Source organism: Anolis sagrei, chromosome 1 (genome assembly GCF_037176765.1).
Source record: "Anolis sagrei isolate rAnoSag1 chromosome 1, rAnoSag1.mat, whole genome shotgun sequence".
Taxonomy (NCBI): domain Eukaryota; kingdom Metazoa; phylum Chordata; class Lepidosauria; order Squamata; family Dactyloidae; genus Anolis; species Anolis sagrei.
Window position 1 is genome coordinate 230403438 of NC_090021.1, and position 17354 is coordinate 230420791.

The 17354-nt window shown below is 41.6% G+C and overlaps 1 protein-coding gene across 1 annotated transcript; it reads left to right on the forward strand.

Annotated features, from left to right (window-relative positions):
* The first annotated feature begins 1605 nt into the window (after nt 1-1605).
* LOC132761917 (dnaJ homolog subfamily B member 6-like) lies at nt 1606-17075 on the forward strand. Its single transcript, XM_060754962.2, has 8 exons — nt 1606-1751; nt 3341-3602; nt 5518-5627; nt 6538-6591; nt 7683-7793; nt 9509-9611; nt 14619-14689; nt 16367-17075. Exons 2-8 carry the CDS (start codon nt 3538-3540, stop codon nt 16642-16644), a joined length of 792 nt encoding a protein of 263 aa, XP_060610945.1. The 5' UTR covers nt 1606-1751; nt 3341-3537; the 3' UTR covers nt 16645-17075.
* Nucleotides 17076-17354: the final 279 nt, after the last annotated feature.

Sequence of the window (17354 nt, forward strand, 5' to 3'; positions counted from 1 at the left end):
TGGAACAAAACTTAATGACATTGTTGATAGTTAAACAGATCAATCTAAGACAGCTGCTGCTAGAGCTGCTTTTTCAGTTTGCTCTATTCTTCTTCATAGATAGTTGCTGAACTCCTCTACTGAAATTTCCTGTAAGTAAGTGTCTTTCAACAAGAACAGTAACTATCTTAGACCATGTACACCAGTCTTTCCCAACTTCCCAATGTGCTGGATCATGAATTGTAGTCCAGAACTGAATGGCACTATGTTGGTTAGTGGAGGAACTAAAACATATGGTTTTCTACATATCAGTAGACTGTACCTATCACCAGAGCTCGTTATCAAAAACAATGTTGAAGAATTATGGGAACTGCAGTCCGGAAACATCTGGAGGACTGCTCTATGACTACTTCTAATTTAGGTAATACTGCGGTAGAGGACAGTAAGAGATATGAGCATTTCTGGATCAAATGGGAAAGTCTGCTTGGCCCGGCTTTTTGTTCAGACAGTAGCCCATTAAACACCTTGATTGTGGAAAGTGTTGGACTATGACTGGAGATGAAGGTTCAAATCTAGACTTGACTATGGAAACCATTGAGTGATCTCAGCCAGCCTCTCAGGCTCAGGGGAAGGCAAGGGCAAACAAACATGCTAGGTTCATCTTAGGGGTGTCATCACCCAGGAACAACATGAAGGGACACAGCAACAAGTGCAAAATGCATATGATTGCACCCTTTACCATAACTCTTCCACCAACAAGTGATATATAGAGATGCCTGCCTATGATATATGAGACAACAACTTGTACTCATTGGTGCTCTTAATGTCTACAAACAACACTTGGTTGATTTCATTTAGTTTTAAGGCAGTTTTCTATGACTAAGTTTAGGAATTTGTGAGCCTTTAGAGGCAGTCAATGTTCTTTGTGTCTTAATGAGATCTGCAAACCCTGACCCAGTGAAAAATGACATATTAATAGCAAAATCACATGTCGAGATGATGGCAAAATGTCTCTTAATAGGACACTTGCCACCTGTAGATTTCATAACTATGTGTATTGAACATTTTAAAATAAAATTTAAAATCACCTTTCAAATTAATTAAAAGCATCATTTTTGGTCATCCCAGAAGTGCTTTTGTTTGATTCAGCTAAACCTGGAGTGAGAATCATATGACCCTAAGATTTTGTTGGACTGAAAGGCTCATTAGCCATTACCAGAATAGTCAATATTGTGAGATGCTACAAGTTGCTGACCGGCCCACATGTGGAGTTTCACATGATCTCTTCTCTGGAGTAAACATTGTAGTCATAGCAATTATTACACATATCGGTATATTACATATGAGAACAATAACATGGGGAACACTTTCTACTCTTCCACCCAAAATTATCGGAGAACTCTAATTTGTTTTTAACAGCACAGAGGAATCTATAACTCTCCAGATGTTGTGGGATTCCAGTTCCTCTCCAGGCTGACCAGTGGCAAGGGGAGGAGGCAATAGTACATCTGGACAATCACAGGGTTATCCTCTCTCCAGTGAAAACTAGCAAGAGGTGACATCATAATCAGCTTGGACTCCCCATTGGCTGTTGGTGCTGCTCATCAACAAAGGAACTGGGTGGTAGGTTGTTGCTGAGTTCCTTTTCCATTCCCTTCCTAAGTTCCCTTCAGGCAGCAGCAACTGTGCCTGTGCAGGTGTGGACCTACACCTGCAAGACCTCAGAACTGTACCCACCATGCAGCCAGGACAGTTTTTCCTTGAACAGTAAGGTAGGTCTGCTTCTCTCTTTGAGAGATCGAATTAGGAGACTTTAAGCCATCTAGTTCAATTATGAGGGGAAAAAACCTTAACTGGCCTGGGTTGTTATTGGTGAGGAGGGGATGTAATTTAACATCTGCATAATAATTACACCTTTTTCTATCCTCAAGGCACTCGATGCTCTGTTCTTTGGCAGAAATAGATGGAGGCAATGACAAGCTGGTTTGTTCCAAACTGACCTTAAATTTCTTTTTAGGTGCAACATCCTGAAGATTTGCTTGGATGCAACTCCCATCATCCCCAGCCATAATGGTTGGAGATAATGGGATTTCTAACACAACAGATAGGTAGGGGGTTGGGCTGTGGTTGAGGCCGTTCTTTGTTAAATGCCTTACAATATAATCTTCACATATTTGCTAGCTAATGCAATCGATGATAAAACTAGGGGAACTGGTTGTCACACAAAGAATTCTATCCAAAATATCTTCTAGATCAGTGGTTCCCAACCTTTTTTCAACCAGGGACCACTCTCCAACATTAGTACCAAAAGGGTTTCTCCTGACATTAAGTCGAGTCGTCTCCAACTCTGGGGGGTGGTGCTCATCTCCATTTCTAATCTGAAGAGCCGGCATTGTCCATAGACATCTCCAAGGTCATGTGGCTGGCATGACTGCATGGAACACTGTTACCTTCTCGCTGAAGCGGTACTATTGATCTACTCACATTTGCATGTTTGCCAACTTCTAGTTTGGCAGAAGCTGGGGCTGAGAGCAGAACCTGCAACCTTTTGGTCAACAAGTTTAGCAGCTCAGCGGTTTAACCCACTGCACCACCGGGGGCTGCACCAAAAGGGTTACACTGCCTGATACTGATGGGAACTGAAATCAAACTAATTTGAGAAGTCCACTGGAACTCCATTCCTAGAGTAACAATATCTCCTAGGATTAGATCTAGAGCAGTGGTTCCCAACCTGTGGTCCGTGGATCGCCAGTGGTCCGCAAGAACTAAAATATGGTCCGTGCCCTCAGCATTACTACACTGTTGCAATGAGAACTGGTCTTGCAAAACCCTCTTATAGTACCAAGACTTATTAAATTATTCTGTGAGCAAGCAGATGGCAACTACTTATTTCTGTTCTGTATCAGAAGCTAATGCTGATGTGATCTTTCCAATGCAATTTTCTGAATCAGCACCCCAAATAACCAAACTGAATCTAAAGTTGACAAAAAACTGATTCATAACCCTTTTGGTACTAATGTTGGAGAGTGGTCCCTGGTCTAAGTGGTCCTTGGTCAAAAAAAGGTTGGGAACCACTGGTCTACACAGATGAAAGGGCAGCAGAGAAATGCTAGGCAACACCTGGGCAACAGATGTGTCTTATAAAAAGGAGCTATAGTCAACATTCTGGAAAGCATATTTCCAGTTTGCTGGCCATTTGTGCCTTATACATATATACCTTCATTTTATTTTTGTCAGGAAAAATGCCCCCTCCCACAAGGAATAAGCAATATCCTATTTTATCTACCCATGTATTTATCTTGGAACTTGGGAGGTGTTGATGTATATCTACCTAACATAAGTCTTCTTCCATATGCTGTAGGATCAACTGTCCACAATCACTGCCTTTTGCTCTCCATATGGGGTTGCCCAGTCTGGTTGATGGCCATGACCACCTCTAACCACAGTTAAGAACCCAAAGACTTGTTTGTGCCACCCAAAGGCAACACTCAGTGCTGGTTGCATTTACTGTGTCAACAACGTCCTCCTCACTCGTTCTGCGGAATACATCTACTCATCATGGTGGAATATTATGAAGCTCTGGGACTCCCTCGACATGCTTCCTTAGATGACATTAAAAAAGCGTGAGGCCCTGTTGATTATATCTAACCTCCTATCTGTGCTATTATTTATCTTTTTTTCCTACGGGAAACGTTGTCCTTAGGCTTGCTCATTGCTGGAACTATACCATAAATATAACTGGTGGTGGGCAAATGAGATTCTTTCCCCTACAGCCTCTTACAAGCATTCAGATCTTGTTCTGGAGGAACCCTCTCAAGCCTGTTTTCTAGTGAGGCATAGGGTAGCCTAAATCCTGCCTACATAACCTACCTGATCTTAGAAGCTGGTTAGTTTTTGGATGGGAGACCACCAATGAATAACAGGTTTTACAGGCTATATTTCAGAGGAAATAACTAGTAAAGCTACTTCTGAGTATTCCTTGAATTAAGAAGCCCTAAGCATTCATGGGATCACCGTAAGTCAACAGATGTCTTGAAGACACAGCTACACAGACAAAGAAAAACAGGGAGGAAATGAAGAAATGGCCATTGTGTTAGATGTAGATCACATCATATTTTCTCACTGATGCCATTTTGGAATTAAGTTAGGCTGTCACAGTATAGAATCTAGTTATGAAGAACCATCCATTTCAATACAATATATAGTAAAGCTGCAATTTGTAAATAAAGTCAATGAAATTAAACATGTTGATCAACCAAAGTGATCACTTGTTGTTGGGGAGACAGTACATTTAAAAACCACTTTGGAAAAAAAAGTAGTGTTTTGCACTTATCAAGCACCATAAAAATACCCTTTGCCTTTTACACATCGCATAACGTGTTTTGGTCTATATACAAAATTTAACTGGAAACCTATTGGGTCTTTATGTCTTCATAAGTGGATTTATACGTAGGGAGATTGGAATTGTGTAGTTGGATAACATCTGTATCCAGTAAAGGGCTGCTGTAACATTACTATATAGCAGAGGCAGCAAAGAGTGTGGTGTCCATTGGCTTCAGTTGTGTTTCCTTTCTCCCTCATAGGCATCAACCAGGCTTGCTCAGCTGCTCTCTTTACACTCCTCCACTTAGGTTCCTTCTACGCTGCTATATAAAATCCAGACTAGCTGCTTTAAACTGGATTATATGGCAGTGTAGACTCATATAATCCAGGTCTAAGCAGATAATGTGAATTATCTGCTTTGAAAATCTGGATTATATGGTGGTGTAGAAAGGGCCTTAGATAGCCTAAACAGATCTTGCCTGTTGTCAGTATCCTGTTGAAAATGCCTCCAGAAGAGATTTTGTGTTTCTTCTGGCCACTTTCTGGACAGTTTGAAATTGTTGTAGAAAGTATTAGGAAATATTCTGGCAGGTAGTTGGACTGGCTGGTCCTTGTTGTCTCTTCCAACTCTATGATCCTATGACTTTGGGTAGGTGTGTGTGTATAAAGTGGGAGCACATTTTAGCATGTCTCATGTGGTTTAGGTATTATTTCGGGGCAAAATTAATCCCACAATCATTTATTTATTTATTTAGAGCTTTTATAACTCGGTCTTCTCAACCTCCGGAGAGGAACTCAGGCCGGCTAACAACAGAGGATTCAGTACAATAAGATAAATCAAATATACATCATCAATATAAAATACATTAAAATACAATTCATACCATTTACAAAAAAGTCAGTTTGTCAGAGTGAAATCACAAATTACAAATTCATCGCCATCCGCCAGTAGGTCAACAGTTATTGACTCAGTCATCAATCTGCAAATGCAGTGTCCCAAAGCCATTATTTTACCAGCTTTCTAAAAGTTAGGAGGGAAGAGGCAGATCTAATCTCCATCATGCTAAACTGGAGAGAAAGAGGAGGCTTTGGGCAGAAGTCATGGGCTTAGGGGCTATGCCTCTGACTAATTGGAGAACCAGCAGTGCCTTACTGGTAGCTGTTGGCCTAAGGCATGCAAACGTGTAATTCATTGTGTTGTGTTGGACTGTAAAGTTACAGGAAGAAAGCTCTGAAGTGGCATCCAGATAAAAACCCTGACAACAAGCAATACGCAGAACAGAAATTCAAGGAAATTGCAGAAGCATACGAAGTACTCTCGGACAGTAAGTATTCAGTCCCCTTTTCTTTCTATTCCTCCTCTTTAAGGCCCCTTCCACACAGCTGATGGAGATGATCAATGGCTTATCCTTGTGAGCTTCAGCAATAGTCCTCCCAATTTCTTTTGTGGCCTTTCTCAGATATAGCACACAGATAATTGTGTTCTCTTCTTGTGGAAATGCTTTCTATCATGGTTACTGGAACATTATCAGGGGAAAGGTAAATAGGGTACTATTCCATTGTCCAGGATGAGGCTACCAGGGGGCGCTAGAGAGAGGAGAATAGCCCATTTTATGGGGGGGGGGGAGTTGAAGGAGGAAAACAATTTCCCGTTTTCGTTGGTTATGTCTCCTCTCCCTTCCCATATCATAAATGAGAATTGTTTCCAGGTTGGGGACATGGGTGGGGGGAATAACAGGAAAACAGGGGAAATGGTTTTACTCCTTCAACCCACCCCCTGCTCTCTCTCTCTCTCTCTATCGCCCTCTAGTGGCCCCTGCCAATATAATGGAGCAGTACCATAAATAGAAGTTGAACTGGGTGACTTTAACAAGTGTAGGGGATAAACACTAAGAAAATAATGTTCCACTTTGAAGTGATACTATGGCCCCTTCTACACTACCATATGAAATCCAGATTAAGTGCGTTGAACTGGATTTTATGGCAATATAGGCTCAGATAATCCAGTTCAAATATGATAATGTGGATTATCTGTTTTGATAATCTGGATTCTATGGCAGTGTAGAAGGGGCCAAAGTTTCTCTTCCTTCAGTACAAGGTCCCATGCTTAACAGCTAAATGCAATGTTCAAAGCACAAAGGTAGTCGTGTTGACAATTACTTTGAAGCAACACAAGGAGTTGTTTTTGACACCTGATGGATGGATGGCTAAATTGTTATTTATTCCTCCTTACAGAAAGCAAACGTGATGTCTATGACTGCTATGGCAAGGAAGGACTCATGGGAAGAGGTATGTGGGACACCTTCCCCTTAGTCACAAGAACACAATCAGACTCAAACTACGCATTTCTAAGTCAGCATAAACTACCACTTACGTTTGGTCCCCAAAGTAGTAAAAACTACTACTATAATATATTTGATTAAAACTATAGATGAGTCATTTGGAAATACCGCAAGCCACTTGTTGGCTACTTTATCAGAATGTAGACCATCCACTGTTAGCCCCAGCTTCTGCTAATCTAGCAGTTCGAAAACATGCAAATGTGAGTAGATCAATAGGTACTGCTTTGGTGGGAATGTAATGGTGCTCCATGCAGTCATGCTGGCCACATGACCTTGGAGGTGTCTATGGACAATGCCAGCTCATGAGTACCAACCCCCAGAGTCGGACATGACTAGACTTAATGTCAAGGGGAAACCTTTACCTTTATCTAGGCCAGGCCCATAGCCAGGATTTTGTTTGGGGGGGGCTGGGGGCTGAGTCTGAGTGAAAGAGGGTCTACCCTAGCAAACCTTTTGTATCATTACCCCAATACCCTCATGCATATGGGATATATTGAGTATGGTTATCAGATCATGATATGAATAAACATAACAGTTTAAATAATGCACCAGTAAGGCCTTATCGCGGACCACCATGAGAATTTGATGCCTGATCTAGGCCATACCTGATCTAGGCCATCAAAAAGAAATTCATACTGGATTTTATTAGAACTAGAGCCCAGTAGGGCTCCATCCAAACTTAAATATTTAACTTTAGATAGCATAGGGGAGGGTTAACACTTCTGTGGTGTTTGTTTTGCTGTCTGCACCACCGTTCAGAATATTTCACCTCACTTTCTGTCCCTGGGGTCACTGCATTTTGAAAGGCGTGTTGTGGAAACAAGGAGTAGTGATAAAGCTTCACTGGAGACACCTTTTCTCCACGATGACTCTTCCAGGAGTGAAATTCCCTTCTGAGGGGCAGATTTCTCCCATTTCCTGTTGTTGCACTCCCTGTTTTAAAGTATGAGTCATTTGTAAGTCAGATGTTTGTAACTCGGGAACATTCTGTACTCTGAATGCCTGACTTTCCTCTCCTTTCCTTTCACCTTTTTACAGGTAGGCCTACGGGATCATCCAGGGCCAACATGGGTTCCGACTACATGTTCCACTTCCGCAGTGCCCACGATGTCTTCAGGGACTTCTTTGGGGGACGGGACCCTTTCTTTGGTAAGTTATATCACCTTTTAGGTTGTGGGTGTACCTGAAAATATATAGGGCCGGGCTTTAGTATGGCGGGTTAACTGCCAGCTGCAGTAAATCTTGCCAATTGTTTCCACAACAAGCCACATTTTTCACAATCCAGCGACCACAGGGACAGAAAGTGAAGTGAAAGTGAGGCTTGTGAATAAGATGAGTTAGGTTAAATTAATAACTTGATTAAAGACGAATCTGCATCAAACTTTAAGAAAGATTGGGACTTAGTTATCAACTACTTGAAATATAATTGAAGGGTGATATCAGTTTAAGTTTCAAGAATTAGATTATGATTAGCCACTTTGAGTGGCTAATAACAGCAGCCACAACAACAATAATATTCTAGATGGTCAATTAAGATTTTTTTTATAAAGTACTGTGTGTTACATATTTTAATTTTTGTATTGTACTGTATTTAGGTTTGATTTGCTTTCCTTAATTTTTTTTAGATATCAAAACTTTTTGTGTTAATAAAATATTGCTAAAAGAAACCCCAAAGTCCAAATAATGGCCACCAACTTTCACTCACAATAAATAAATCAATGCATTGTGTGTCAGTGGTATGGCAATGTCAGGAGGCTGCTGAAAAGGCTATGTAGGCCTGACCTTAGTATGAAAAGCTACCACAGAAACCTCTACCTCTAGCAGGAATGGTGATTTGATGTTGAATCTCCTTTTTTACAGTTGGATCTTCCGTTGAACTGGTGAATTCAGAGGGGGATTTCTGCCCCATTTTATGCCTCTGGGATTTATTGCAATATAGGATTGGACCGGGTTGTGGCGCAGCTGATTGGGAGGCAACTGCATTAAAAATCACTACTGACCGAAAGGTTATGAGTTTGAAGCCAGCCCAGGTTGGAGTAAGCTCCCGACCATTTGTCTAGCTTGCTGTCAACCTTTGCAGTCCGAAAGACAGTTGCATCTATCAAGTAGGAAAATTAGGTACTGCTTATGTGGGGAGGCTAATGTAACTAATTTACGATGCCATAAAACTCTCTAGAAGCATGCAAAAGAATGGGGAAGTACTCCATCAGTGTCACAAATGGACGAAGCTGCAGCTCCCCCGGTGGCCAAATTTCAGAAAGCATACCCTCATGAAGCTGGAAGTTAAATAAGCTCTGTGTGTCTGTCTATATATGTTGTGTGTCTATGGCACTGAATGTTTGCCATGTATATGTGCATTGTGATCCGCCCTGAGTCCCATGTGGGGTGAGAAGGGCGGAATATAAATACTTTAAATAAATAAATAAATAAATAAATAAAATAGCCTAAGGGCCCTTTCACACAGCCACATAACCCAGAATATCAAATCAGATAATCCATAATATTTGCTTTGAATTGGATTATCTGAGTCCATACTACCGTATAATGCAGTTTAATGTGGACTTTATATAATGTGGAAGGGGCTTATGGAACCCAAAGAGTGTGTGTGTGTGTGTGTGTCATATCTTTTATCTCAAGAAACTGAGCCCTGCCTAAGCAATCTTTGGAGCACAGAAATTCATCCATCTAGTTCAGTACTGTCAATACTGACTGCCAGCAGCTCACCACGATTTTCACTTAAGAGGTTCCCCCATCAGTTCTGCATGGAGATTCCAGGGAGTAAGCCAGGGGCTTTTTTCATCCCCAAAAGAAACAGTTCCTCTGCCACTGAACCACTACAGTCCTTTCCTGATGTTGTTTTTTAGGAGAGCCCATGCCCTTTGGTGCTTGTGCCAATGGAGGAAATGGTTTCCGGTTCTACTCTTCATCGACCAACTTCATTAATGGCAAACAAGTCACCACCAAAAGGTGAGCTGAGTATGGGCTCAGTACATGCTAGAGCAGTGTTTCTCAACCTGGGGGTTGGGATCCCTGGAGGGTTGCGAGGGACTGTCGGGGTGTGTGTGTGTGTGTGTCTCCAAAGACCACCAGAAAACACAATATATTCTATTGGTCATGGGGGTTCTGTATGGGAAGTTTGGCCCAAGTCTATCGTTTGTGGGGTTCAGAATTGTGCCGTCGTGCCTGGGGGCTATAACTCTTAGTGAAAGAGGCATGAACGTGACATCTTTCCCCAGGGGATTGCTTCTTGCCCTCCTTTAGGAAACTGGAACTCCCAAATACCAAAACACTGTAGATAACTCAAAATAGGTTTTATTGTTCACAAAGAGTTATCTCTTTAAGGCAATAAGCTGGAAGTTTCAAAGGGGTAAAGGAAAATATACATTACAGTCTCTGGTTGTCTTGGGTCCAAGGAGTTTTGCAGTTGAGAAGTTTTTCCAGGTCCCTCTTTCTCAATGGCTGTGAATGCCGGAGCAATCCACAACCCCAGTCCAAATGGCCTATGTTTGAAGACACAAAGTCTTCCTCTGGTGCCAAAGGACTGGTTTGAAGGAGCTTGAGACTTCTCAACGTCATCCAGGTTGATCTGAACATGAAGCATAAGTCTCAAGGGTAAGAACCTCAGAATTGGTGCTGAGAGGTAACTTAATCAAGGGCTTCAGAGCCAAGTCTCTCTCTCCCGTCCATCTGATAGAAAGTTTGATGGTGGAATGGAAAAGGAAGCACTGTCCTGCTCTCTAGGAATAGGTGGGGTCAAATAGTTGAGCAGGAGGAGCAATTCAACTGGTGCAAACAACATTAATTGACATAAATAAATAATATAAATAAACAATCAATCCAACTATACATTTACAGGGTAAAAACGTAAAATCAGGCTTGATACAACTGTTCAAATCCTGCAACTTACAGTTCTACATATAGGTGGCACCACTTGCGCCGTCACAAGAATGCTCTTTGGTTGTAGATAAACCCCAGCAACTACAACTTCTAAATGTCAAGGTCTATTTTCCCCAAACTCCACCAGTGTTGACGTTTGGGCATATTGAGCATTCATGCCAAGTTTGATCCAGATCCATCATTGGTTGAGTTCACAGTGCTCTGTTGGATGCAGGTGAACTACAACTCCAAAACTCAAGGTCAATGCCCACCAAATCCTTCCAGTATTTTCTGTTGGTCATGGGAGTTCTGTGTGCCATGTTTGGTTCAATTCCATTGTTGGTGGAGTTCAGACTGCTCTTTGATTGTAGGTTAACTATAAATCCAAGCAACTACAACTCCAAATGACAAAATCAATCCCCCACAACTCCACCAATATTCAAATTTGGGCGAATTGGGTATTTGTGCCAAATTTGATCCAGTGAATGAAAATACACCCTGCATATCAGATATTTACATTACAATTCATAACAGTAGCAAATTTACAGTTATGAAGTAGCAACGAAAATAATGTTATGGTTGGGGGTCACCACCACATGAGGAACTGTATTAAGGGGTCACGGCATTAGGAAGGTTGAGAAACACAGTGCTAAAGAGAGCCACGACTGAATCATAATAACAACCATTGTGTTGTCGAAGGCTTTCATGACCGAAATCACTGGCTTGCCGTGAGTTTTCATAGATTTGAGCATGTTCCATGCCCAAATCTATGGCAGACATCCTCAGAGGTTGAAGGGTCTGTTGGAAACTAAGTAAGTGAGGTTTATATATCTGTGTAATGTCCAGGATGGGAGAAAGAACTATTGTCTGCAGGCCATTAAATGCTTGATTAGCTTTTAATGGCCTGCACTTTCAAGCACTGGCTGGTTGCTGCCTGAGCGAATCCTTTGTTGGGAGGTGTTAGTTGGCCCTGATTTATTCTTGTCTGGAATTCCCCTGCTTTTTGAGTCTTGCTCTTTATTTACTGTTCTGATTTTAGAGTTTTTAAAATACTGCTAGATAGCTTTTGTTCATTTTCATGATTTCCTCCTTTCTGTTGAAATTGTCCACATGCTTGTGGATTTCAATGGCTTCTCAATCATTGTCTTTTGCACCTATTAAAAAACATCATGGCTACCTTAGAATGCTTTCATCAACAACCTGACATTTATTTTCAATTTGTTGGAATGTTGTTAAAGAGACATGAATAGTGCCAATAAAACATTGGGAAATGTAAATGTAATGAAAAACAAGAATGCATGTTATGAAACAAAAGTGGGCGGGAGATGAATTAAACTGGAAATACAATTTATGGCATTGCTATTCTGGATTAATCCTCCTTCCTTTGTGCACAGTACTTCCCCTGGTAAAATTCCTTCCACAGTGTGGGTGGTTTCAAATGTTGGCTGACATCATCCATGCCAAATAATACTTGTTTTCAAGCCAGGCTTTCCCATTGATATGAGCTTTCAAGTTCCAAAACTAAGGGCCTCAATAAACGGGGCTTTTTCTGGTGGCATACACCAGTTGAGCCCTAGATGATCCACAGAGCCCGTCGGCTCCCATCTCACAATGCAGAGGAACTTCTGGTGGGGCTCCATCGGTCATCTAGAGCAGAGCCAGCATATATGCTGCCACAGTGGTAACACGGAAGGAGTCTCATGTTGTGAAGGAAGCAATGGGGGGAGCCCCGTGGTGATTCTGGTGGCCCGTGTGATGAGGTCGCATGTCACAAAAAGTCACAGATGTTATTGCCTGTTATTATATAACTGTAAATATAAATATATATTTTTTAAATGACACCCATCAGTGCCTCTAAAGAAGCAAGTTGAAATCAGTCTTGAAAGATTTTCTAGAATCCCCAACCTTCATGCACCCCCCCCCCCGGCCCCAATTTTAATTATAGCAGTAACTGGACTGTTCCTTCAATTTTCCTTCAATTTTCACTGAGGATAACTGATTGATATGTTTATTTAATTAAAAAAAATAAATGGGGAAAAAGCTCCAAAATGTATTGTCAATATGTACCGTGAATCAATATAGAGAACTGCTTTGTTGTTTTTGGCCTTCAAGTCATTTCTGACTGATGGAGTTTTCTTGGTAAGGTTTTTTCAGTGGGAGTGTTGCCTTGTCCCTTTCTAAGGCTGAGAGTGTGTGACTTGCCCAAGGTAACCCATGGATTTCTATGGCCAAGTGGAATTTGGACCCTGGTCTCCAGAGTGGTAATCCAATATTCAAGCCGCTATTTCATGTTGGCTCAATGGAATTTGGAAAATGCAGTATTCTTATCTGACATCATTAGCCATTTTCCCAGTAATTCCATTTTCCACAGTAATTTTTCCAGAATCTAAATTAGGGTGATGTGCTTGTTACGCCAACTAAAATGTCAGAAATACTGTGCAGATTTTCAGATTCTCTAGACAGACTGTTTCCAGACATTGTGAAAAGAGGAAAAACACCTAGCTCACAACGAAGCCATGGACTCTGCAATCAAAAGTGGAATGTGGAAAGAGTTTGGGATTGAGGAAATCCAACTGTCTTGGACAAATTAAGTTTCTCAGATCCCACTTGCATTTCGCCCCATCTTTCTTTTTGTATCTAATTGCAAACTTTTTTGTTTTCTTTGCGCACTGAAGTTTACACAATTTTAACACATTAAAAAAATAGATCCAACTAATCCAAAGTCACCTCTTTCTCACCCTAATCTCCCTATTCCACCCTGTTCTTCATCTCTCTTCCTTGTCACAGCTTTGAAGGCTGGGAATTTTGGTATTCAGATATGGATCCCTCACTGGTATATGTGTGTGATATTATTTGTGTAAGTTAGTCAATTTTCCCATTGATTTAAAATGTGTTTTCTAGGTAGCAATGAAAGGAAGGGCCTATATCAAGAAGGATCAGGCAAAGGACAAATACACCTTTAGGATTTGAAATGCCCATAACTTTACTGGTTACAGGCGTTAGTGCTTTGGCCCACTGCAGGATTATGGATTTCATTTCTGGCCAGCCTGCCTGAGGCCTGATCAGCCATGTATCCTCTCCCATCTGCTGAGGAAACCCATAGGAGGGAAGGTACTGGATCCAACTAGGCATGATTTTGAATGCCTTGATTCCTAAGATTTCATAAGGAGATCTCCAAAGAGCAGGAGATGGCCACAATAGCTCAATTCAGGCATGTAGCTTGGGGGGGGGGGGGGGGGCTTGAGGGGCTTCAGCCCCCCCCCCCCGAAATTCTCATGGTGGTTCGCGAAAAGGCCTTACTGGTGTATTATTTAAACTGTTACGTTTATTCATATCATGATCTGATCACCATACTCAATATATCCCATATCCATGGGGGTATTGGGGTAATGATACAAAAGGTTTGCTAGGCTAGACCCTCTTTCACTCAGACTTAGCCCCCCCGAAACTCAGCCTGAAACTCCCCGAAACCCCCCCGAAACTCAGCCTGAAACTCCCCGAAACCCCCCCTGAAAAAAATCACACACACACACCCCGAAACGAAATCCTGGCTACGGGCCTGGCTCAATTTCTTTCTTTCTCATACACATGCACACAACTTGTTATTCACTTTAATACCAAAGTTGCCAGTTCCTCAAATCTATGAAAAAAAAAAAGGCAAGGAACAGGGAGGAACAGGATAGGAGTGAAAAAGAACTGTCTTTGGATTAGTTGGAGCCACAGATAAGGTTGACATGGCTTGGTCAACCATGCCAGCCTGGCCTGGGAGACCCAATTCCCTGCTGTCAAGTAAAGAGGAGAATTTTAAATGACTAGATCTGATGGGCTATAAAGTGTATTGACTCCTGCTTCCACACTTTATGATGATGCCCAGCATAAATTGGCAGGATTTGGAATGTAGAAAGAAATACAGACCTTTCCTCCTTCAGAGTCACTTTTAAGACTGTTGTGCCCAATGTGAAATCCCATTATTTGTCTCAATGAAGTTTAATTCTTCTTGCAGCCAACTGGTAATGGGCAGAATGGTGTTTGGGTAACTAGGGGTTTCATTTGCTCCCTCATTGACTATGTAAACTATACAGTATTAACTCTTTTCAGAATTGTTCAAGATGGAGAGGATCGAGTGGAAATTGAAGAGGATGGGGAGCTTACATCTGTTCTTGTTAATGGTAAGGAAGAGAAACCTAAAGACTCGAGTGATGCTTTGACTCAGCAGGGGTTTTGAAAGATGCTACGCTCCCAGCTCAGTTCACTTTGTGGCACATTTGAGGTAGGGGTGTTATTTAACTGGATGGGAGAAGTCTATCCTTATATCTACCAAGCATTGGAACCCTCTCTAAAACATACTTCACAGGTCCTGTGATCACAGACCCATAAGGGCTGGCCAATGATGTTAATATACCTCCGCATGTTCATGGATTTTATACTGTCTGTTGTGGCCTGGTAAGATTCTGAGTGTTCAGAAGATGAGGGAAAGGCTGGCAGAGTTTCAGAGGGCCCAGAGAGAAATGTTTTGGAATCTCCTGGCAGTTCCCAAGAGAACAGTGAAGGTGAGATTAATTCCCATGGGAACCTGCCAGAGGTGCAGTGTGAAGGAAATGGGGGAGACAAATGTTTGTCACAGTCAAAGATGTTGGAGCTGAGTCAACAGGGCCTGCAATCAAGGACTCACTTCAAGCGACTTAGAGATAAGGAAAGTAGGTGTAAAATAAATGATCTCATGGGAGGGATTTTGACTTTTTTAAAGTGGTTCATGTTGGTATAATCATTGTGAGAGCAATGCTGCATTCAGGTGCAGAGCTCTCGGTGTCAAGTTTTCAAGTTGTTCCTGCATTCTGGTCTTGTGAGGCATAATTTTGCCTGCTTTGGATTTATGTACCTTTTCTTTGCATCTCTGCTGTGGTAAATGGTACCAATCTAAGAGCATGAACGATAGGAGTTAAGCCAAAGTAGGACCATTCATATACCAGTATTTGAGAGAGAACAAAAATCTATGATTTTCTTCCATGATATGGTGTAATTGTCAGAGACCCAGGCTATCTGATAAACTCATGTTTTTCTGTTGTCCCCAGTCTGGAAATTTTCTTGGGCCCTAAGAAAATTGGGGAGACCATTCTCTTGCTCTTGCCACCTTCATAGAGACATTTGGTGGCAGACTTGAGAAAGTGTCTTCTCAGTGGCCGCACCTCGACTCAGGTCTTCTCTTCTGAAAGAGGCTGCAAGGCTCCATCCTTGTCCATTCAGCACCAAAGATTTTTTTAAAAATTCTAACAGGTTTTCAGAATCTAAATGTTATTAAAGGCATTTTAATAAGGTACTATACTTTCTTTTAATCTTCTTCTAATTTTGTCTTTAATGTTTGTTTTAAATTGTATTCAACATAAACTGATAGTTTAATGACATTTGAATGATAACATAGCTCAACAAAGAAACTTTTTTCCTTGGTGTCTTGGTTTTTAGGCCTGTTCCTGTGGTTATTTATGGTTCTGATTCAGAAAATTGCATTAGCTAGATCACATGAGATCTAGTTTCTTAGATATTAGTTGTTATGATTTTCTATGGGCAAGTAGATAGTGACTGGTGTATGGCATATATTCCATAAAACTAGAGCTGTTAGGGAAAAACTGGTGCCAGGTCGAATATACAAAGAAACAGGTCCAACATTTAGGGCACCAAAATGTGTGTTGGCCAGTGTAATCTTTTTTATGCTCTTATCTATATTGTACCACATTTGCTTTGGACTGTGAGCTCCTCTGAGTCCTGGTTTTGGGGAAGAGGGGAAAGGCAGTGTATAAATCAAGTGAGTGAAGAAATGAATAAGAGCTGAAGTGAATTCTTTCTTGCAGGTGTGCCTGCGGAGACAGCATGTATTAGGGAAGGAGTGGGGCACTGTATTCACGGACATCCCACCAGGTACAGGTCTGCACCGGAGTTTACTTATGATGAATATGATTCCGATCCTATCTATGAGGTGCGTACTACGAACCATGTGTTCCCTGTCAGAAAGATCATTCACTACACGGCAGGGGATGAGTCTGCACCAGAGGACAATACAGACAGTGAATCGCAGCCAGACGACGGGCTCCAGACCGAGTACGATGAATCCCAATTGTATGAGTTCTAGTGGCATGCTTCATATGAACAAAATCCCATATATTGGTGGCAGGTCATGAGGAATGTGTGGCAAGATTCATGGAAAGGCAATGAAGACACTGATGAGAATAAATAATGAGGAGCTAGTAGATACAGTGTGGATCCAAAGTGGCAACAGACACCCTGGGCTTGGAGAGCAAAGAAGAGAGCTGCCGATGATGAATAAAAAAAGCCCTTTGAACAAAGGAGCGGGGACTGTTCCTGGCCAAAGGGAGCAGATTCATTGCCACCAGTAACAAATCAGACTCCACTATGGCTGAAGAAGGCTCTAGGGGAAGTGGATGCCCTCTGAGTCTACTTGCTTATCAATCTAGTGAGAACTGAAAATGTTGGGACCCATTAAGAAAGACCAGGAGGCTAGCAAAGGGCAATGGGCTGTTTAATAAAGGTTGGGAACAGTGATACTGGCTTCGGTATTCTTATTTAACCGATTGGAGAAGGGATAACAGGTGCTCTGTTCTTTCTGAAGAACCACTTTGTCTGAAGAATCTGAAAAGTTGCATGTCGTTTTTGTTATTTTGATTGGCCTAATATAGATTTTGGAAAAAAATTATGTGTTGATCAATAGCTTCAGGTAAGAATACTGCATTCAAACACAATATAGTCTATGCAATAGGAGAACTGTAGTGACCATATAGCATATAGTGACACCAAAATCCCCAGTACAAAGCTCAATACAGT